General features: G+C 39.0%; 1 protein-coding gene across 1 annotated transcript in view; it reads left to right on the top strand.

The window, feature by feature from the left end:
• TPST1 (tyrosylprotein sulfotransferase 1) overlaps positions 1-23,626 on the top strand; it is a 112,707-nt gene that overhangs the window by 88,495 nt on the left and 586 nt on the right. The window contains exons 4-5 of the mRNA XM_045819624.1: positions 16,796-16,846; positions 21,376-21,422. Of these exons, the coding sequence (XP_045675580.1) occupies positions 16,796-16,846; positions 21,376-21,393 (69 nt within the window). The 3' untranslated portion in view covers positions 21,394-21,422. The remainder of the gene's footprint in view (positions 1-16,795; positions 16,847-21,375; positions 21,423-23,626) is intronic.

Below are 23,626 nucleotides of genomic sequence, written 5' to 3' on the forward strand. Positions count from 1 at the left end.
TACCAGTCCAGACAGCTGATGGAACTGGCTGTGACCACTGGACAGCAACCACATCTCTGCATGGCTTGTGGAGGTGGTGGTGCATTGGTGTGGTCTGTAACTGTGCTGGAGTGTATAGGCTCTGGAGTTTCCTTGGTGGTACAAGCCAAGGTCAGCCTCCACAGTGTTATCTCTGGGGCCCTTTGCATAAGCTATAAAGTGATCTGTAGATGGCTGCTGCTAGTGTTGGGCCTGGGGCCACTCAGCAAGAGGTATGAAGGCTAGGCTCAGCTGTTGCTTGTTTGAATGTATTTAGGAAGATCTGATGGTTCTTAGTGATATTTGTCCTGTACTTTAGCTGTAATTTTGATGTGGTTGTGCAAGGAGGTGAGCTGCATTTACCTATGCCTCCATCTTGACCTGAAGTCCCAATTAACTATTTCTTAGTAGTTTGTCTTCAACACAGTCATGAGATTACTACTCCCCAAGAGCATTTTCTACTTTGTTTTATAATTTTTCCAAATTGGGTTCAAAAACATCCAAATTTCAGAATTCTTAAAATTTTTTTAAGCATACATTTCAATTTGAAATGCTTTTGAACAGAAATTTGATGGCAGATACTGAGACTTACTATGGAGTCTCTAGTAGTCTTTGGGAAGTAATTATTTTATATATAGAGAAAAGAGTGAGTAATTTAGATAAAAAATTGCAACTCCTCACTGATGGAAGCATAATCTAGTTAAGCAGTTCCCACATTTTTTAGTAGTAGGACCAAAATTATTAAAAATTATCAGAGACTCCTAAGAGCTTTTGTTTACATATATTATATTTATATCAATGTTTACTGTATACAGAGTTAAGATTGAATTTTTTAATATTTTAAATAAATTTAGAAATAATAAGAAATGTATTGTATATGAAACAGAATGTAGCATATTTTTATGAAAATTAAAAACACTTTGCCAAGCGAAATAAGCTAGACACAAAAGGGAAAATATTATACTTATAGATGGATGAATAGGCAAATTCATAGAAACAAAAAGTAGAATAGAGATTATCAGGGGCTGGGCTATGATTTCATTTTTATGAAGTTCAAAGTCATTCTTATTAGGGGAGAGACACAGTATGACTAGAAGCAGCCACAAAAGAGATTGCTGGGTCATTTTCTATTTCCCAATCTATGTTTATTCTATAGTTTCATTGAGCTATTTATCCATAATTTGCACATTTTCCTTTATATGTTATACTCTGATTACAATCTATTTAAAATTGGGGGGGATATCTGGATTTCAGTTTTATTTATTTATTTTTAATTTTTTTATCCTCGGGGACATGCCCATTGATTTTAGAAAGAGGGGAAGAGAGAGAGAGAGAGAAAGAGAGAGAAAACATTGATGCCAGAGGGACACGTCAGTTGGTTGCCTCTTGTATGCTCCTGGACCAGTGACTGAACTCACTACATGGGTATGTGCGCTGATAAGGAATTGAACTGCAGCCTTCCAGTTTATGGGATAACCCTCCAGCCAGCTGAGCTATACCAGCCAGGGTGGGACTTTAGGTTTTAAATGTTGGACTAAAGATAGCTAGTTTTCCTCATCTTAGAAATCATCTAAAAACAATAACCATGACAAAAAAAATAGAGCCATAAATTCGATTTTTGACACTTGGAGAAATCTGTGCTCCCAAATCAGACACTGAGAAAGAGAGGACAAATGCAGTGAAGATCAAACAAAAATGAGAGAGACTCATTGAGAGAAAACATTGAGGAATGGTCAACAAATGCGGGGAAGGTCAAAGGTGAGAAGGACAGCAACTCAGACACTTTAGGCAAGAACCCAGCTTTCCATAGAATTGGCCAGACCTGAGAGCGGTACCAACAGCCTCCTGTTTGTAATAAAACAATGTGCAGTTAATAACCAGCAGATCCCTAGACAGGGTTTGACATGAAATATCAAGAAGCCAGGAAGCGGAAGGGACACAGACCATAAGCCATATTCAGACCATGCTGCCTGTGGTGAAAAGTAGGTTGAAGGAGAGATTTAGCAATGAAAGCAGCCCTACACTGCAGATCTTGGTTAGTGGTGGAGAAGTAAAGTAAATAACCCAATTCTCATATATAAATTGTGTCATAAAGAGAATTCCTGATAACTTGGAATGTATCCCAGGCCCTTCTTCAATGTGATATATGACATTATTTTCATATCCTATATATCAAGTATAAATATTTGAAATGTAAATAACTTTTCTCTTTCAAAATGAGTAATCAGAAGGGAGTCAGTGCTGGATAGAAATCTGACCAAACATGTATCACTGAATTTTAAAAAATAAGGAAGCAATCACATTTACAAATATTATTCAGAAGGAGATATGAAGCATGTGCAAGTTATTTTCAGCTTTCACGTAGGAAACAGGATTTGTTGTGTATAAGACATATTTATATATGACACAAGACTCTTGAGGTGAAGAATTTCTCAAATATAGGAAGGAGATTTTAATCCTGTGAAGCCAAAAGAGTACAAATATCACTACATGGAGGTCTGTAGGGGAGGCAAAGAACAAAAAACAAAAAAATGCCTGCTCTCTCTCTCTCTCTCACACAACACATACACACAGAGCTTGAAAGTCTCCTTTTAATTGAACTCAACAGTTATCAATCTCTTTCTTAAACCAGCCTTTACTTTCTGCTTTAAGGAAACTTTAAACCTTATCTTTATGCTTCAATATTGATTTCCAATATACAAAGTCTTCAATCTAGTTTAACTGAACATCATAACAGAGTAAAGGTGTGAAATCTTTCCTTTTTCTTAATCTCCTTTTCTCTTTAGGACCTTCTTTTCTACAGGGAATACGGTAGTCCCAGCCTAGCTTTCCTTTTCTCATCATGTCCACTTTTGAAAAAGAAAAAAAAAAATAAAAGAAAGAATGACTAGGCAAAGCATTTATATCTGCAATGTGATTCTTCTAGAATGGTCTTCCAGGCAGGAAAAAAAGATCATGATAGATTTTTTTTGCTTTTCATTGGTTCTTTCATGAACATTTCAAAATGCAGTTAAGCAAAAGAATAATTTTTAAGCTATATAATGTTTTTATCAAATAGTTTAAAATTCTTGAGTTCTTTTATATCCAAGAGTAGGATTGAAAAGAATGATAGAATGAGGGACACTGTTCTATAAAATAATGTCATATGTAGCCCTGAAGGTTCTGCAGCTTTAAATTAGGGAAGTGGCAACAGAGTCACTTTTTCTGCTTTTCTGTGCTCATTAGAAACTATTCTCAGGCCTTCAGCTGTGAAAATGGAGACCATTATGAAAGGATCGCATTCATTTATTTATTTTTTTCAGCCCACTCTCTACTGGTTTCTGCATCCAAGATATAAGGATGATTAATTCTCTGTCCTTCCCCTCAAGAAGTATGGTGAAGATAGATTTGCAATTAACTGTTTCTAGTTCACAGCTACTACACATTCCCAATTCAACTCACATTCCAGTCCACCTTGTCCAACTTCAAACTTCACCCAAAAGTCAACACACTGAAACATTTCTTAAAAACATTGTTTCAGTAGAATGTTATGCCTCTGAGCTAATATTTTTTCTTAATATAGGGAATATAACATTTATTCTGTTGTTTCTGGACAGCACAAGACTATTGAACTCTCCAAGAGCCCAGTTGGAGATTTGCAAAGCTGCCAAAATATTTTTAGACAAATGAGAATCTGTAAACATACATGTTACCAGCTGTTTCATGTTTGTTCTGTGGAAATAATGAGTCTCTAGTGGGCCACAAGAGCCCAGTGGGACTCAAGATATAAATTTCAAAATCTAGATTCCTTCCTGTATTATCATATCTAGCTGGTGTTGTGTTTCCTCTGCATGTGTAACTATCAAGTCATAACTTCTTAAAGGGGAATGGTTAATACATTATTAAAAATATTGGATTACATTACAAAATAAATAACAGCGGGCCAAGCATGGGTCAATGATGAAAGCTTGTCTGAACTAAGGATTATGATTAATCCACTTTGTGTACTTGAGTACAATTGGAAAGAAGAAGAAAGGGAGGGGTTGTGAGACTAATCTTTTGACTTTTGAAATCTATATATATATATATATATATATGGATGCCTAACACATAGTATGATCATTAGTAAATGTTTCTAGAGATTGTTTAAAATTCTCTTATTTCAAAAGAATGCTTTGAGTTAAGTCAAGGATTGGCACTTATACCCTACAGGCCAAATCTGGCCTACCACCTGTTTTTGGAAATAAAGTTTTATTAGAACATACTATGCTGATTTATTTACATCTTGGCTGTGTCTGTTTTCTTACAGCAATAGCAGAGTTGAGTATTGGAAAAGTGCTTGTAGGGTCCACAAAGCCTAAAATATTTATTCTCTGGTCTTTTACGGAGCAGGTTGCCAACCCCTGACTTTAATCCTAACTTTCACTATTCACAAATTATATAGTTCTTATACTCCAGTGAGCTTCATAAGGTTAATATATTGATGGTGTTGAAAAATGTTTTGATCTCCCTGATTTTTTCCCAATTTTTTCACACCTATAGAAAAATCTGAAGAACAGCTGTATAACTTTAACATTATTCATTAGTTAAAATATCGCCATATTTGCTTCATTGCTTCATTTGTATGTACACATACCCAGATGTTTTGCTGCTGCTGCTGTTGAATTACTTGAAAGTTGTAAATATAATGCTTCTTCAGCACACGTATCTAAGAATAAGAATATCCCCCTACATCACCCATTGTTTTAAAATTTAAAGACACATGTAGAGATTTTTGTTTGTGTGTAAGGGCTACACAACTATCGTTTCTATAGCACTTTGTTCATCCCTGTGTTCCTGTTTATAAACTGTAAAAAATCTAAGTGTAATGCATTAGTTATCTAAGTATAATGCATTATCTATTGCTTACATGTGGCAGATGCCCCCCTAAAGATCTCCATGTCCTAATCCCTGGAATCCAAATTTGCTATATATGTAGATGTGAGTAGGGAATTTAAAATTAATTGCCTGGTATTATCTGGGTGGGTCCATTGTAATCATAAGGATCTTCATGGAGAGAAGCAGGAGAGTTAGAAGCAGAAAAGGTGATGGGGCATTGGGGTGGGGAGAGGAGAAGAGGGTAAAGGGGGATACTGGGTGATGGGAAGACACTTGCCTTTGATGATAAACACACAATACAATGTACAGATGATATATTATAATTTTATTAACCAATGTCACTGCAATAAATTCAGTTAAAAAATTTTAAAAATAGCCCTGGTTGGTGTGGCTCAGTGGATGGAGCATCACCCTTCGAACTGAAAGGTTGCTGGTTGGATTCCCAGTTAGGGCACATGCGTAGGTTGTGGGCCAGGCCCCCAGGTGGGGGCGTGCAAGAGGCAACCAATCCATGTATCTCTTGTACATTAATACTTCTCTGCATCTCTTTCTCCCTCCCTCCCTCCCTTCCCCTCTCTCTAAAAATAAATAAAGTTTTTTTAAGTTAAAAAAAAAGGCCTCTGTACTGTTAAAAAAAGAAGTAACATCCCATTGTTTTTGTCATATTTCAGTTCTTAGAAGCAAGTCACTAGACCTAGCTCATACTTAAAGGAAAGGGACTACACAAAGTGAGGAATTTCAGAGGCAAAGGATCATAGGGACTCAATCTCAGACAGAGGCTGCCTGCCACAAATAATGGGGCATAGAATGTCTCAGAATGTGGCCACTAATACTTTTAGCACAGAAGTCATTTTTCAAAGAGATTTTATTTATTTATTTTTAGAGGGGAAAGGAGGGAGAAAAAGAGGGAGAGAAACATTGATCAGTTGCCTGTTGCACACCCCACATCTGGAGACCTGGCCTATAACCCAGGCAAGTGCCCTGGCCAGGAATCAAACCAGCAACCTTTTGACTCGAAGGCTGGTGCTCAATCCACTGAGCCACACCAACCAGGGCTCATTTAGAAAGAGTTTAATATTCTCCATAAGATCAAGCTAAGTTCAGATTGGCCTCATCACATTTCTGACAGTTTCTCACATAACTTATACAGCTTGACTGAAACCTTTGGGGGAATCTGTCATTCTAGAGTCAAGTTTCTGGATAGATTTGTCCTATTAAGGATCAAATCTTAATAACTTGGTGATCACATACCTTTTTACCTTCTTAAATAAATTACTGATCATAATTTGAAATTTTATTTCATAAAAAAGTAATTATGCATTATAAAGAGAAATGCCTGTCTTTTCTTTGCATAGGATATAGAACTGTCTCTTTCTTAAAGAATTTAAGGCTTCCTGTATGCCTTTTGTAATGTCTGTGTCTTCTGTTATTTTGTTTGTCACTTCTTAGTTATCAGTACTTACCCATTGTCCTGTCAGCTGTATCTAGTTGCTGCAGGTTAACGGTTAAAACTGTGTACAAAGGAAAAGGGACCTGTAGAGGGTTAGACCTGCAGTCTGTAAGTCATGTTACTGATATCATCAGTTTTACCTCCTGTGAGATTTTTGCTTATATCTTAATTGTAAATGTTTCTATAGGGCCATAGTAACAGGTGAAATGATATTGGGCTTTTAATTAATTAAAACTTTCTAATTAATCTTATAAGAAACCTGAAAGTGACCCTGGCCATGTAGCTCAGTTGGTTAGAGTGTCATCCTGATACACCAAGGTTGCAGGTTCCATTCCTGTGCAGGTTTCATTCCCGGTCAGGGCACATACTAGAAGCAACCAATAGATATGTAAATAAATGGAACAACAAATCAATTTCTCTCTCTCTCCCCCCATCTTTCTCCCTCCCTACCTCTCTCTCAAATCAATTAAAAATTTTTTTTAATAAAAAGAAAGCTGCAAGTGGTCCTGGACACAAGAATGATGCATTGCTCACTTCAGCCAGTATTCAGAAACTTTTTTTCTTGGATTTTTGAAACTTCAGGAGCCACGTAGACAAATTCTCCTTTCTTCTCTAGCTCTGTATTCTAGGTATTTCTACAATGAAGGATGTACTTATGATGGAGTTAATTATACTTCACTCCAAAAATCAGAACCTGATTTCAGCCTAAACTTAAAGCAGCAAATATAATTTACTTTTCTGTTTCATTTGAAATGGTATCTGTTGCCAGCTAAGGCTTCTCACAAGGAAACATACTATCACTACTACAAATGAAAACTATAGAGCAGTGTTAAATATGTGGAACTCACATTTTTGTATGCATTTCTTTTCTATCTTATTTAGCATTTTTCTCTGTGAGAGGATCAAGAGCAGTGCATTAACCTTTATAACTTGTTAGATACAGACCTAGGAGGCCTGCTAGAAGGGACAAATGTGGGACTGAAAAAGTAATTCTTGTGATAATCAGGCTTTGAAAAACTTCCTTCAAAATCACAAAATATTAGAACTTGCAGGAGAGTGGTTTAAATCCCCCTAGTCCTCTCCCCCCTCCCCTCCCCCTGCCTGGTCTGGTCTCCTGAAAATAATTAACAGTAAAGCTAAAGATTATGTGAATTAATGCAGTGTCTCCCCTACTTATCTTTTTCCCTGTGCAACATAGCATTTATTTTTCAGTAGTAGTGTGCTCCTCTATTAAGCAATCCCATAAATGGTGGGAAAGAAACCCACTTTAAATATAAAAACACATATAGATTAAAAGTAAAGGGGTGTCAAGACTTACGGTTAAGAATAGGTAAACATAGCTCACCACTGTGCACAACCACATCAAAATTCCAACTAAATTATAGAACAACCATTACCCAGAACTGGTAGATACTGAGTTGAATGGAAGTCCAATAACTACAAAATTACAGAAATCACATCCATCCAGACTGGAAGGAGGGGAAGAGATGCGGAATGGACTGGTCCCACATCCGCATGTGGTAGATAACAATGTGGGAGGGATATCTTGGGAGTGAGGAGCCCCAGCACCATACCAGGCCCCAGCCCAGGGTGCCAGTGCCAGGAAGATAAGTCCCCATAACTTCTGGCTGCAAAACCCAGCAGGGATTGAGTTGGTGGAAGAAAATTCTAGAGTCCCAAGCAGTTCCTCTTAAAGAATCCACACATGAACTTACTTAGACTCCCTCTGAGCTCCAGAACCACTAAGGTAGCAGCTTGAAAGGCACCAGTGGCATACAGGGAGGAACTTAAGTAGCAGGCATCAAGGCAAAAGCTGGGGGATAGCTTTCTGTCAGACAGAAAGGCCGGCAGAGCCACAGAGCCTGCAGGCTGGTGCCATATCTGAGACACCATCAACCTAGTTAAAACTGCTTGCCCCACCCTGGAGATCCCCTGAACTTCTATCCCACCCAACTTACAGCTGTTAACAGTAGCTTTTCCATATGAATGGCTGGTCTTTGCTCAAGCTTCACAACTGCCTAAATCCTTTCAAACAAGCAACAACTGGCCTCAGTGAGCACCCAGCCCCTGTTTCTCTTGCTAAGTGGTGCCAGGCATGGAACCAGCAGCTGCCAGCCTAGATTCATAACTTGGCTATGCCTGGTAATCTCCAAGCCCAACATAAGTAGCAGCCATCTCAGATTACTTTATAGCTCAGGAAGGCTGGCCCTAGGCAAAACACAGGTTGGGGCTGACCTTGGCCTTACCACCTGGGACACTCCAGGGCCAGCGCACCCAGTGGACAGCTACAGACCACATCAAAACACCACCACCCTGCCTGGCATTGCACAGCTGATCCTCTATGGAGGGTGGAGGTTGGTGGTAAGTGGTCACAGCCAGTCCTTGCATCTGACTGGCCTGGGTAAATCCTTCCCATTGATCTGCCAACAGCAACCAAGACTCAACTACAAGAGGATGTACTCAGCCCACATGAAGGGTGCACCTCCAGTACTCAGCTTGGGAGATAGGGGAGGCTCTGCCACTGGACCCTACAGGACACCTGGTACATTAGGCCACATACCAAGACAGGGAATCATAGCAGTTCTACCTAATACATAGAAACAAACACAGGGAGACTGCCAAAATAAGACAAAGAAACATGACCCAAATGAAAGAACAGATTAAAACTCCAGAGAAAGAACTGAACAAAAAGGAAATAAGCAATATATCAGATGCAGAGGTCAAAACACTGGTTATAAGGATGCTCAAGGAACTTAGTGAGGACCTTAACAGCATAAAAAAAGATCCAGTCAGAAATGAAGGATACACTAATTGAAATAAAGAATAATTTACAGGGAAACAACAGTGGAGTGAATAAAGCCAAGAATCAAATCAATGATTTGGAACATAAGAAAGCAAAAACAACCAATCAGAACAATAAGAAGACAAAGAATCCAAAAAAATGAGGATAGTGTAAGTAGCCTCTGGGAGCACTTCAAGCATTTCAATATTTGAATCATAGGGGTGCCAGAAGGAGAAGAGGAAGAGGAAGAAATTGGAAATCTATTTGAAAAAGTAATGAAAGAAAACTCCCCTAATTTGGTGAAGGAAATAGACATGCAAGACCAGGAAGCACAGAGAGTCCCAAATGAGATATAAAGAAGCCCACTTCAAAACATGTCAAAATGAAAATGCCAAAAGTTAAAGAGAAAATCTTAAATTTTTTAAAAATTTTAATTGTTGTTCAAGTACAGTTTTCTGCCTTTTACCTCCATCCCAACCCACCCCCTGCAACCCTCTCTCCCCACCTCCCTCCCATTTCCACTGCGCCTCTTGTTTTTGTCCATGTGTCCTTTATACTTGTTCCTGCAAACCCTTCACCCTTTTACCCTGAAGTTCCCTCCCCTCTCCCCTCTGGTCACTGTCAGCCTGTTCTCAGTTTCAGTGTCTTTGGTTATATTTTGTTTGTCTGTTTTGGTGATTAAGTTCCTGTTAAAGGTGAGATCATATGGTATTTGTCTTTCACTGCCTGGCTTATTTCACTTAGCATAATGCTTTCCAGTTCCATACATGCTGTCCCAAAGGGTAGGAGCTCCTTTTAAAGGAAAAATCTTAAAAACAGCAAGAGAAAAGAAGTTAATTAGCTAGAGAGGAGTTCTATAATACTGTCAGCTGGTTTCTCAAAAGACGCTTTGCAGGCTAGAAGGGAGTGGCAAGGAATATTCAGGTGATGAAAAGCAGGGCCCTATAGCCAAGATCGCTCTACCTAGAGGAAAGGGGGAAACATTCAGAAAACTGTAATAGCATAATCAATAAAATATAATTAAAAAGTAAAAGGGTAAATAAAGATATATGATAATACTAATAACAGAAAAACTGGAAAAGCTTTCAAACAAAGCAAAAAACTTTGTTAAGAGAATGAAAAGACAGTCCACAGTCTGGAGAAATTCTTTGCAAAACACGTATCTGATAAAGGACCGGCATTCAAAATTTGCAAAGAATTCTTAAAACTCAAAATTAAGAAACAACCCAATGAAAAAATGGGCTAAAGATCTAAACAGACACCTTGCCAAGGAAACTATACCAGTGGCATATAAAAATGTGTTCAATCATATGTCATTAGGAAAATGCAAATGAACAGAACAATGAGATACCACTACACACCTATCAGAGTGGCCAAAATCCAGAACACAGACAACACCACATGACTGTAAGGATGTGGAGCAATAGGAGCACTCATACATTGCAAAATGGTGAGGCCACTTGGAAGGCAGGTTGGCAGTTTTTTATAAAAGTAAACATATTCTTATCATACAATCCAGCACTCCAACTCCTTGCGAATGAGTTGAAAACTTACGTTCATGCAAAACCTGTACACAGATGTTTATAGCAGCTTTATTCATGATTACTCAAATTTGTAAGCCACCAAGATTTCCTTCAGTAGGTATATGGATAAACTTCTGTGTATTCATACAATCGAACTTTATTCAGTGGTTTAAAGAAATGAACTATCAGGGCACAAAAAGACATGGAGGAAACTGAAGTGTCTATTGCTAACTGAAAAAAGAAGCTGATATGAAAAAGCCACATACTGTATGATTCTAACTCTGACATTCTAAAAAAAACAAAACTGTGGAGATAGTAAAAAGCTAGGGAAAGGGGGACATTAATAGGTGGCGGTACACGGGAGACTTTTATGATAGTGGAACTATTCTGTGTACTACTGTAATGGTGAATATGTGTCAAAACCCAGAGAAAGTACAATACAAATAGTGAACCCTAGTGAAAACTGAACACTTTATTAATAACAGTGTATTAATATTGATTCATTAATTGTAATATGTTCCACAGTCATGCAAGATATTAATAACAGGAAACTGTGGAAGGAGAGCAAGTACATGGGACTCTGTACTTTCTGCTCAATTTTTCTGTAAACCTAACACTGCTCTAAAAAGTAAATTATATTAATATAAAAATTTGAGGCAATTAACTTCAGCTAAAACACACATAAGTTGTGTAAAAGAAGTAAATATGTGATATTTATATTGACATCTCATAGAAATATTTACATTGTAGTAATAATGAAAATTTAAAGAATGTGGCTTTAACCCAAAAGCATTATGTAATTTTTGAGCGGCTAGAGGAAGGAGGTGGTTTAGACCTGATATCCTCATCTATCATAATAGAAAGTCAGTGTAACAGAAGTGAACATCCATGCACCTGTCCAAAGGTGTGCCCAAGCCATCTCCTCATGTTCCCTGCATCATCAGATTTTGCTCTCCTACAGGATCTTTCCCATCAATAAACAAATATGCCCTTGGGTATTTGTTTGTTTGTTTGTTTTTTCATTTAATACACACTCACATACACACACTTTTTTTTTTTTTTTAGATTTTGTTTATTTTTTTTTTTGGAGAGAGGGGAAGGGAGAGAGAAAGAGAGGGAGAAAAACATCAGTGTGTGGTTGCCTCTTGCACAACCTCTCCTGGGGACCTGGTCCACAACCCAGGCATGTGCCCTGACTGGGAATCAAACCAGCGACACTTTGGTTCACAGACTGGCACTCAATCCACTGAGCCACACCAGCCAGGGCCACACACAACTTCTTGATCCCAGTTGCCCTGCCACTTTCATTCCATTTCTGTGCTGCCCTTTACATCAAAACTCAAGCTATCTCTACTCCCTTCTCCCATTCCTTCCTCTCTATTCTGCTTTACATCCACTCCATTCAGAATTTCACAACTACCATTCTACTTAATTTATTTTTGGCAAGGTCACAGTGACCTTCATGTTTCCAAATCAATGGTCAATTATTATTTTATCTCTCAGTCTCTTTTGATAAAATTGATTACTCCCCCTTAATATGTTTCCTTCACGTGGCTTCTATGATACCACTTTTTATAAACTTTTTTCTTCTGTCATTAGTAGTTTCTTAGTTGTCTTTGCTGGTACTTCTTTTCCTTGATTTCTGAATGTTGGAATGTCTCCATATCTTAATCTGAAGTCCTCTGCCCTACTCTGTCTACTCTGAGCCCCTAGGTTATCTCATTAGGGATCAAGGCTTTGCATGCCATCTATAAGTCAATGATTCTCAAATTTATACATTCCAGCCCAGACCTCTTCCATAAACTCCAGAATTATATGTCCAACTGGCTACTTGACATTTTCATTTATTTAAAGTTTAGCTGCTATTCTTTTTATTTTTATTTCCAGTGCCCCCTCCAAATCAAAAGTTTGTGTGGTCTCCTTGTCATTTCACCTATTGTCTAATAGGCATCTCAAGCCTAACATATCCAAAACGAAACTATTGATCTTCTGAAAATCTGCAATACACAGAACCTTTCCCACCTGAGCTGATAGCAACTTCCTATTTCCAATTGATAGTTGCTTAGGCCAAAAACCTTGGAGTCATCCTTGATGCCCTTCTGGTCTGTCACATCCCATTTCCAGCCTGTTAGGAAATCTAGGTGTAATTAGAAAAAAGAATTCACAAACCTACCACTTCTTACCACCTCTACTGCTGCCTCCTTTTTATCCTTTTCTGTCTGGATTACTGCTGTAACCTCCATATTTCAGTCTCAACAACAATCAGGATGATCCTTTTCTTTTTTTTAAGATTTTATTTATTTTTAGAGAGAGGGGAAGGGAGGGAGAAAGAGAGGGAAACATCAATGTGTGGTTGCCTCTCTCACGTCCCCTGTTGGGGACCTAACCTGGCCTGCAACTCAGGCACCTACCCTGACTGGGGCTCAATCTACTGAGCCACACCAACCAGGGCAGGATGATCTGCCCTGAAGTCTGATGATGGTAATTAGTAGCTTCCCATTTCACTACATTGAACAAATTATTTACTTTCTTTTTGCCTCAGTTGCTTTCTCTCCAAAAAGATAATACCTCCCTCAAGAAACTGTGGTATTCAGTGAGATAATTAATACATATGAAGCCCTTACTTAACAGTAACCTGGTGCAAAGAAAATAATAAAGTTTAGTTGCTGTTCTTTTTTTTTTTTAACTTCCAATGCACCCTCCAAATCAAAAGCCTACTTTTATCTCCTTGTCATTTCTTCAGTGCTTGAGATGGGAGGGTTCTGTAGGAAGGTTTGGAATCTGGGTACCTAGCTCACCGCTGTTAGGCAAAATCCTCAATCCATTAGTGCCAGAGAATAGTATGTCCAGAAACACTGTTCATTTAACCAAAGGAAATTCCATTCCTAACTTGGCTGTTTTTGTAAGCAATGTGGGACTTGGTGTCCTGCGCTAAACAGAAATTGCTTTGTCAGTAGATAGTGTTCTTTTTGTCAGTACCATAGTTCCTAACTTTTGAAGCATTTGTTCCCTGAAGGATAATGAAAGGAGACACTACTTTTTGATTAAGCCTTTTATCTGCAATTTTATCCTGACCCCTTTTAAATTATTTATTACATACGTGACATCGCATATTTAGGGCTCTCTTCCCCTTCATATAAGCCTCACCTCTCTGAAAGTGTTGGTACCTGGGAGACACTTATATTACTGTTCCTACTCATATTTTCTGTCATGCCTGGCTGGTTTTTACAGTGAACAAAAAAGAGAAGGTAAGATTCAAACGGAAGATTTGCTAACGGTAATGAAATGCAGAGTGTGGTATACAGTGGGAGAGTGCAGAAGCAGCTAGCTGCGAGTCAGGAAATTCAGTTTCTAAGAGTCTGAGAAAATGTGGGGAATATAGGGAAAGTTTCTGGGGACCTAACCCACGAACAGTGGAAGAGGGACTGGGGTAAAATGAACTCGGTCTGGGTCAGTAAAGGAGCCAGAGCACAAAACCTAGGCCTGGGCAGCTCATGCCCCAGAGGCTTAGAGTATGGGTTTGGGACTTGAAGGCAAAGGAAAGACACTTGAGAATCTGGTAAAACACAAAAACGAAAAAAAAACCGTCTTAGTGGCTTGAGTCCCTGTGTTGAATGTAGTATCTACTTGCCCCACAGATAGCAGACAGGTGCAAAGGGAGTGAGTGTTAATATAATACCCAGTTCCAGGGGTTTAGACACTTCCTACAGAGAAGGCTGGAACAACCTCTGGACTGTTGTGTTAAGGAAGAACAAACAGTGTTTTTACCTGCAAATTCCTTAAGGAGCAGCTAAGCCAGTTCCCCAGTGACCTGAGACAATTTGAGGGTATGAAAGAGATGGTGGTAGCTTTTGAGACACTTCTAGCAGCTGCAGTGTTATCTTGCATCTACCTCACTCAGCCTGAAGAAGAAATGCCTTATCCATAAGTCTGATATCTCTCTTGCAATTTAAGTTGCGATCATACAACTCAACACCACAATCTCTTTACAGTCCCAGGACTATAGCAGAGTCCCCAAGGAAGAGACCGGGTTTTAGAAATTTCAGAGAAAGAGATAGGAAAAAAAAATACATTCATTCTCCGAATCTCAGAAGGAATGCTGCTACTTTTAGAAGTGGATCAGTTGTCTTACAACCAAGTGAAAATCCTTTAGGTTGGTAGGCTTTAGGGTTCACCAGAAGATTTCTTTGTCCTCTGAGGGACTACCCAGTGACTCTCCTGCCAGTAACAATCAATAGTTTCTTACTGTAGTTTCTCCACTTCTGATTACCATGAGTAGTTTCCAAGCTGTTACAGTGTTGAAACAAAATCTTGGTACTTAACAGAATGTGTGTGTGGTAAATTTCTAGCATTAAACTACTGACTTAATTTGTTTACTCAGTTTTGTTATTAAAGTACACAACACACATATAGCAAAGTTCACGAATTATAGCTCAATAGGTGATCATAAAATGAACACACCTTCATAATCACTACCCGTGACAAAACAGAATTGTCAGCTCCCTTGAAACGTCCCTCATGCCTCCTCCCTGTCACTACCACTGCCCTCCTCCCCAGAGTAAATGGTATCTTGATTTATACCAGAGTTATTTTGCCTGTTTATGGTCTTAAAAAGTTTTAAATTGATGCGTGTAGTGTTTTATTTTGGGGGGAGGTCTGGCATTTTTCCTCTCATCATTATGTGTTGGGAATTCATACATGTTATCAGTAGATTAGGAGTTCATTTTTTATTGCTGTATAGTATATCATATATACATAAACCACATTTATTGATATTTATTTATTCATTCTAATTACACTGTTCAATACTACCATGGCTGTCTGAAACCAAGCATCTGTATATGGGGGGCTGTTTCTGGACACTTTATTCTGTTTCATTAACATATTTGTATATACTTGTGCCAAAACTTTACTGTCTTAAATATATATATTTAAGAATATATATATATGAGAGGGAAGTTTATATATGGAAATATATAAACTATATCATATATATAATATAGTATAATTATAGCTGTATAGTAATGTCTTAATGTCTGATAGAATAAGCCCCCTCCCTCTTTGTTCTTCTTTTTAAGATTACCTTAATTATATTTGGTCTTAAGAATTTCCATATAACTTTTACAATCAGCTTCAAATTACCTCTTCCTTTTTCAAAAAAAAGCATGCTAGAATTTTTAGCAGAAATCTTTTGAGGAGAATGGACATCTTCGCTATATTTAATCTTTCAATCCCTGAAAGTAGTTTGTCTCTCTACTTATTTGGTTTTTAATTTCTTTCAATAGTGTTTTCTAGTTTTTTGTTTTACACATTTTTTGTTAGATTTATTCTCAGGTATTTGGTGGGGGGCTTTGATGTTATTGTAAGTGGTATTTTTAAAATTATTTTCTAATTGCTATCATTAGAAACATAATTTTACATATAGAAAAGAGTAGATTTTTAATTATAAGATTTTATGAGGTTAAAGATATCATTTTAAGAATTATCTAATATTTGCCCTGACTGGTGTGGCTCAGTGGGTTGGGTGTTGTCCCACAGACCCAAAGGTTGCCAGTTTAGTTCCTGGTCAGGACACATGCCTGGGTTGCTGGCCAGGTCCCCAGATGGGGTGTGTGTAAGAGGCAGCCAATCAATGTCTCTCTTGCACATTGATGCACGTCTCTCTTCCTCTGTTTCTCCCTCTCTTCCCCTCTCTCTAAAAATAAATAGATAAAATAAAACCTGAGCCATACCAGCCAGGGCAATAAGTAAAATTTAAAAAAAAATCTAATATTCAAATTAGTAGGGCATCTTGGGTACATTAAGAAAAGTTGGGTTAAATCCAGGGTTTTAAGGATGGAGATTTCAAAGGGAAATCAAGAGGAACTCGTTCCTAAATTGTATGAGTTCTTTGTTGGTTGCTTGAGAGAGATGGCCTAGGACTTGCTTTCTCTCTCAGCTAAAATGATTGGAACTTGGAATGTTGGGGTGTTGGTTTTTCTTCTTTATAAATGGGGATTTCACTCAGCCTTTCAGCTCTGGCTGCCCTTGACCTGACAGGCTTCCCTCTCATTCTAAACTCACCAAGAACGAAGCAATGAGCCTGTCCACCCTCAGGTATTGCAGGCATTCTGAAGTGATGATGCCAGAAGGTGTTTAAACTCATACTCGGCTTTGTTTTTCCAGGTCTACAAAGGAGAATTTCAGCTACCTGAATTTCTTAAAGAAAAACCTCAGGTACTGTATCTGTTTTCTCCTCTTGATGTACAACAGACGGACTGCTGTGTTGAAGTGGTCTTTTTAGAGATAATGATGTGTGCTGGCAGCAGAAAGATTGGCCTCTGGTAATTGTTGGTTTTAACAATAATTTAAAAGGGGGTGAGAAGAGGAAAAAGAGGATAAAAAGGGGGGATAGTGATGGAAGGAGACTTGACTTGGGGTGGTAAACACACAATGCAATATGCAGATATGCATTAATAGAATTGTATACATGAAACCTATACATTTTTATGAACTAATGTCACCCCAATAAATTTAATAAATAAAAATACAATAAAAATTTTTTTAAAAACAACTATAATTTAACATAGTCTTAATTTCAGAGACCTCAGTATCTTTCAAAACTAGGGGAATACTTTATTAGTAACTGAGATCCAGTTGCCTGAGGTCTTCCAAACCACACAGTATTCCATGTATGAGGAGCCTGCCCTGTGTATCTGCTGCAGGCTTCTCACACCTGCCTTGAAATAAAATGTACAGCTGCCCTTTCTTTCTATGACACACAGACTGATGGCCTTTTAACTGTTCTCATTTGGAGCCTACAATAGTTGTGAATACATTATATGCACAGCCATGGGCCCTCCACTGCTAAGTCCCCCAAGTTGAGAAAGGAGGGTGAGAGTTTGAAGCTTATAACTTTTACTTTTTAAAAATTTAATTAGAACAAATTGAGAGTTATCCTTGTAATGTCAGGCTGTCACTTACTCAGATCCCAATATTGTTTCCTGAGCTGGAGAGAAACAGGTAGTATCATAGCTGATGAACCCAGAGTGTCCTGCATCTGAGCCTCACCTGCCATTCCTCTGCAGCAGTGGGGAAAGTGATAACTATTTCTTGAGCCCAGCAGAACACTTCCCCTTCTAGCACAGTGATAATACATGTTGCCTTCAGGCTGCTGCTGTCAGTGATCAGCTTGTTAATAGGAAATGAAGACTCAGCACTGAACTCCATTCCCAAAAATGTCCAGATAAGGGTTGGTGAGGCAAACATGCCACCCCACAGACTCTGTGAAGTCGTGCTGTCTGAAGTAAGCCCCAGTAAATGGCCGGGCTCCCTAAGAGAGGCTCCCCTCACAGTTGATGGCTCTGGCTTCTCAGACCCTTGCCTGATAACAGTCAGCCCTCAGACCCTTGCCTAATAACAGTCAGATGTGTATTACTTAAGAATTTCAATCTACTTTCAAGGCATAGTCTTACTAACATCTATTTAACTTTAATCCATCCATCCATTTATTTAAAATTTTCAACAAATGTTTACTGAACTTCTGTGATAGGTGAGAAATTAGAATAAGTCCTCAGAAGTCAGAGGGACAAAAGAAAAGATCTTCTCAAGAAAGATACTTGCCAATGATACATCCAGTAAAGAGCTAATGTCCAAAATATATAAGAAAATCATACAACTTACACCACAAAAAACAAACAATTCTATTTTTAAAAAATGGACCCTGGCTGGTGTGGCTCAGTCGATTGAGTGCCAGTGGCCTGTGAAACTAAAGGCCACCGGTTTGATTCCTAGTCAGGGCACATGCCTGGATTGCAGGTCAGGTCCCCGGGGTGGGGTGGAGGGGGGGTTGTGTGGGAGAGGCAACCAATTGATGTTTCTCTTGCACATCAATATATCTCTCCCTCTCTTTCTCCCTCCCTTCTCCTCTCTCTGAAAATAAATAAATAAAATCTTTTTTTTTAAATGGGCAGAAGACCTGCATAGCTATTTCTCCAAAGGGGACACACAGACATATGGCCAATAGACATATGAAAAGATGCTCAGTGTCACTGATCATTAGAAAAAACACAAATTAAAACCATAATGAGATATCACCTCATACCTGTCAGCATGACTGTCATCAATAAATCAACAAACAGCAAGTGTTGGTGAGGATGTGGAGAAAAGGGAACCCTCCACATTCCTTGTTGGTGGGATTGAAAATTGGTTCAGTCACTATGGAAAACAGTATGGAGGTTTCTCAAAAAATTAAAAGTAGAACTGCCATATCACCCAGCAATTCCTCTTTTGGGTATTTATCCAAAGAAATCCAGAACACTAATTCAGAAGCACATATGCATCCCTATATTCATTGCAGCACTATTTACAATGGCCAAGATATGAAACAACCCAAGTGTCCATTGATAGACAAATGGATAAAGAAGAATAGTACTTTATGCAACGGAATATTACACAACCCTAAAAAAGAATGAAATCTTGCCATTTGAGACAACACAGATGGACCTAAAGGGTATGATGCTAAGTGAAATAAGTCAGACAAAGACAAATGTCATATGATTGTACTTACATGTGGAATCTAAAATACAAAATAAATGAACAAACAAAACGAAAACTCACAGATACAGAAAATATTTTGGTGGTTGCCTGATGGGAGGGCGATTGGGGGTGGGGGAGGGGTGAAAAAGGGAAGGGATTAGGATATACAAATTGCACATTATAAAAATAGGGATATAAAGTACAGCATAGGAAATATAGTCAATAATATTTTAATTAACTATATGTGGTATTATATGGGTACTTAGACTTACTGGGATGATCACTTTGTAAGTTATGTAAATTATATCAATGTCTAATCACTATATTATACACCTGAAACTAATATAATATGGTACCTCAACTGTAATTAAATTTTTAAAAAATTCTTAAACCTTCTCAAGCAACTCTTTATTTATCCAAAAGACTCTGATTGACTTTTGCATGGAAGGGGGTGCAGGGCTCTGAGCCTGGCTGGGCATGAATTCTCAGAAACCTGGATGGACTCAGGACCAGGCTGTCACTCCCTTACAGGCTAAGGCTCTTGGAGCCAGAGAATAATCCAAGATGCAGTGTCTTGAAGGCATGTTAAAACATAAGGCTATTTTGCATAATAAATCTGAAAGAGTCAAGAAAAGATATTTAAGACTAAAACTAAAGGGACCCCCTTGCTTCACAACATATACAAAAATCATTTCCAGGTGGATTATAGACCTAAATATGAAAGGAAAAATCACAATTGTTTAGGAGTATATCTTTATGACCGTAAAAAGGGAAGAATTTCTTTTAAAAAAAGATTTTATTTATTTATAAACATCCATGGGTTGCCTTTTGCCTGCCCCCAGCTGAGGACTGGCCTAGCAATCCAGGCATGTACCCTGACCAGGAATCAAACCTGTGACCTTTTGGTTTGTAGGACACAGTTCAACCAACTGAGCCATAATGGTCAGGGCAAGAGGGAAGGATTTCTTAAAGTCATTAAAAACACTAGTCATTTATTTCAAAGTGACTACAGTAAGTTGGGCTACATTAAAACTGAAAATGTTTACTTGTTAGAAAGCATCATAAAGAGAGTAATAAAAGTATGCCTTCAGTGGGAGAAAATATTTGAAACAAATGGCTCAACGGTGGAATGTAGATAATTTCTGCAAATGAATAAGAAAAAGATTTCTTAAATTGGGCAAAATAGCATCAGACACTTTGAGCCCCTTATTCTGGTAGTTTCATGTAATGCATCACACACACGTACTTAGAAAAGGGTCTAAGTAAAAGACTTTGATTTCATTTTATCTTCTTTCTTTTTTCTTCAATTTCTTTTTTAGAGAGAGAGCGGGAAAGGGAGGGAGAAAGAGAGGGACAGAAACATCAATGTGAGAGAGAAACATGAATCAGTTACCTCTTGCACTTCCTGGGGGCTGAACCAGCAACCCAGGCGTGTGCCCTGACCAAGAATCAAACCGGCAACTTTTCACTTTGTGGGACAAAGTCCAACCCACTGAACCCTACCAGTCAGGGCTTAACTGCTAAAAATGAGAAAATTGGAGCCCACAGAACCCTCAGATTTGATATTTAGCTAGAATGGCTCAAAGAACTCGGGAAGCACTGTACTTGCAATTACAGTTTTATATTTATAACGGGTACAAATCAAGAGCAGCCGAAGGAAGAGGCAAATAGGACAGTGTCTGTGAGGGTCTCAAACACAGTTTCTGTGCCCATTCCCCACAGAACCAGGGTGCTTCTCTCTCCTGCACATCCATGTGGAGCCAACCAGGAAGCTCCACTGAACTTCAGCATCCAGAGTTTTTCTTGGGTTCTAATTACATAGGCAACATTGATTGAATCCGTGGCCATGTGACTGAGCCTAATCGCGGCCAACTTCCCCTATCCAGAAGTTAGGCTGGCTGAAAGCCCCAGCCCTCTAATTAGGGTTGGTCTTTCTGCTGAACAGCCCCCATCCTGAGTCATCTCATCCCTTGGAGTAAACTCAGGTGTGATCCAAGGGGCTCATCAATAACAGAGACACTCCCATTGCAAGGAAAATTCCAAGGAGTTGGTCTCCTGACGACCAAGCAGGGACAAAGGCCAAATTATTTATTACATGATGGTAGCAGACTAAATTCATTAGAAAGTCTAATCAGAGCCTGAAAGCTACACCTATTTTGACTGGAGCAGTCACTTCCCATGCTGACCAGCTCTGAGGACTTTAAAACATCTTTTGTTTTCTTTGACAGACTGAGCAAGTGGAGTAGCAGAGCCAGGAACCTCCTCCACACACAAGGTGAGGGTTGGGGGGCATTGCTGGGTCTTGGAGCAGGGCGGTGTAGCCAGGGTGGAGAGCACAGCTCTGGAATCGGTCTGCCTGGGTTGACTCTCTGCTCTGTGTGGTGCTGAGCAAATAACTGAACTTCTCCGTTTCTTAGTTCCTCATCTGTAAAATGAGGACAGTATTAATAAGAGAGTGGTTAAGAATTAACCATAATAGTGCCTGCAAAAAGCCGGGTACATAGTAAGGTTGTTAGTTTTATTTTTGATATGACAAATGATAAAATATTTTAGCTGAAAGAAACCTGGAGAACGTCCGCCTCAGCAATCTGTTTGCTGATAAGGCAACTGATCCTGGAGAGAGCAGGTTGTTTGTCCAGGTCACATCACTGGTAGGAGAGCCCAGGGCTAAAGAACCCCAGTGCTTCTGCCACCACCTTTGTTGCTCTCTGTGTGTCCTGGACATGCAAGTAATTTTGCACTAGTATTTTAGGGGATTAGTTGGGTTTTTTGGAGGCTGCCATTGCTGATTTTAATGTATTAAGATGTCTTATGTTTGCAACCTACATTGTCTCGTTGTAGCTGAGGGCTACAGTGTGGGCTAGGCCATGCCTTTTTAAGCCCCCTTTACGTCTGAGCAGTCATCAGCTGCAGTCCAGGGACACCAGCCGCTCAGTGGCAAAGCTGGTTTCTGAACTCAGACCTCCTGATGTAGCTACTCAGAGCTCGCACCCCTGTCCCACACTTTCTGAAGATTCTGTTTTGCTCTGAATGATGTGGTGATGCTTTAGATCATTTGGAACTTGAAAACTTTTTTAAAATTTGATTTTTGCTTGCTGTTTTCTTTTGTATAATAACCATGTATTGAGTGGATACTTCATACCATACATGAAATACTAAGCATTTTATATATAGTACATAAATGATACATATTATATTATAGTATGCAACATACAGGGCCCAACACAAGTAACGCCCTTTTTTATTACAAAATCATAAGCATGTAATTCTGTAACATAACAATATCACACTCAAGTCCACCATATGATAGTTTAGGTGGAATGTACAAATTAAAACTATAAATTATGACACCTATATTATTACCCTACCAACCACACTCAAGCAGGCCTTCTGCTGGACCCTGTATAATATGATTTATATAACAACTTCTATGGTAAATATATTATTAATATAAATGTGTTGGAATGAGTTCATTCAAGTTTCAAGCCATTCTGGCAAGTAGTTGGTAGCGTTCCTATTGTACTGATGAGAAAATTGAGATTGAGTAATTTGACTAGGACATTTTTATGACATGCTGTGCGTTAGTGGATTATAGGTAGAAAAAGCACACAAACACAGCTATGCTATGTCAACATCACGATGGCAGTGAGCCAACAGCGTGAATGGGTCTCAGGACTTACGATTGCCAACGAGCAAACACCAAACGTGAGACTGACACCCTGGGGGTGTGCACATCCGACAGCAGCTATCGGGCCTTGGACAGCTCTGTATATCCAAAGTACTACCAAAATATATAATCCCCTCCCCAAAACACACGTGTCAATAAACAGGGCTTTGTTTATTGACCAGCTATTTTATAATACATGTTCAGACAAAATTCTCTAGTGACACACTATCGAAATGGCCCCTGAAGTAAAGCAAAGTATAGTCTTTGCTTTACAAGACAAAATACAGTGTCAGGTTGACCCCAGCCTTCAAGTTGCTCCACAGCAGTATTGCGTTCTTGGTTGCTTCCTGAGGCCTGGGGGTGCCACAGAGCATCTCAGGACAGATGCCAGTCCATCTTCTTGTATGTTTCCTTTGGCATTTGAATACGGTCACTGTGTTATCTAAAATGTCCTTCACAGAAGCTTAGCATCCACTTTCTCAAAAGAAAAGTCAGCATGTTGGATCCCTGCACATTTGATGTCACTACCTGTGTCCCCGCAGTGGCTTCAGATGCTCTGACAGTTGCAGTCGTTTAGAAGTGAGCAGGAGCAGCCCTTGGTTGGCTGCAATATGTTGTTTTGCCCGTTGAAGCTATGGGCAGGTGTCTCTAAGCACCCCGGACTGAGGGAGGGTGTGCCTCTACGGAGGCCCTGAGGCAGCTGTTCTCATAATTGTCAATCCCGCCCTCTCCCCCCCCACCACCACCACCGCCATTGTCCTGGCTTATGGGAAGGAGGCCTCATGATGCAGGGGAAAAAGGAATTGTGACTC

The sequence above is a fragment of the Phyllostomus hastatus genome, unplaced genomic scaffold, assembly GCF_019186645.2.
Source record: "Phyllostomus hastatus isolate PE091 unplaced genomic scaffold, TTU_PhHast_1.1 phas_scaffold_385, whole genome shotgun sequence".
Lineage (NCBI taxonomy): Eukaryota > Metazoa > Chordata > Mammalia > Chiroptera > Phyllostomidae > Phyllostomus > Phyllostomus hastatus.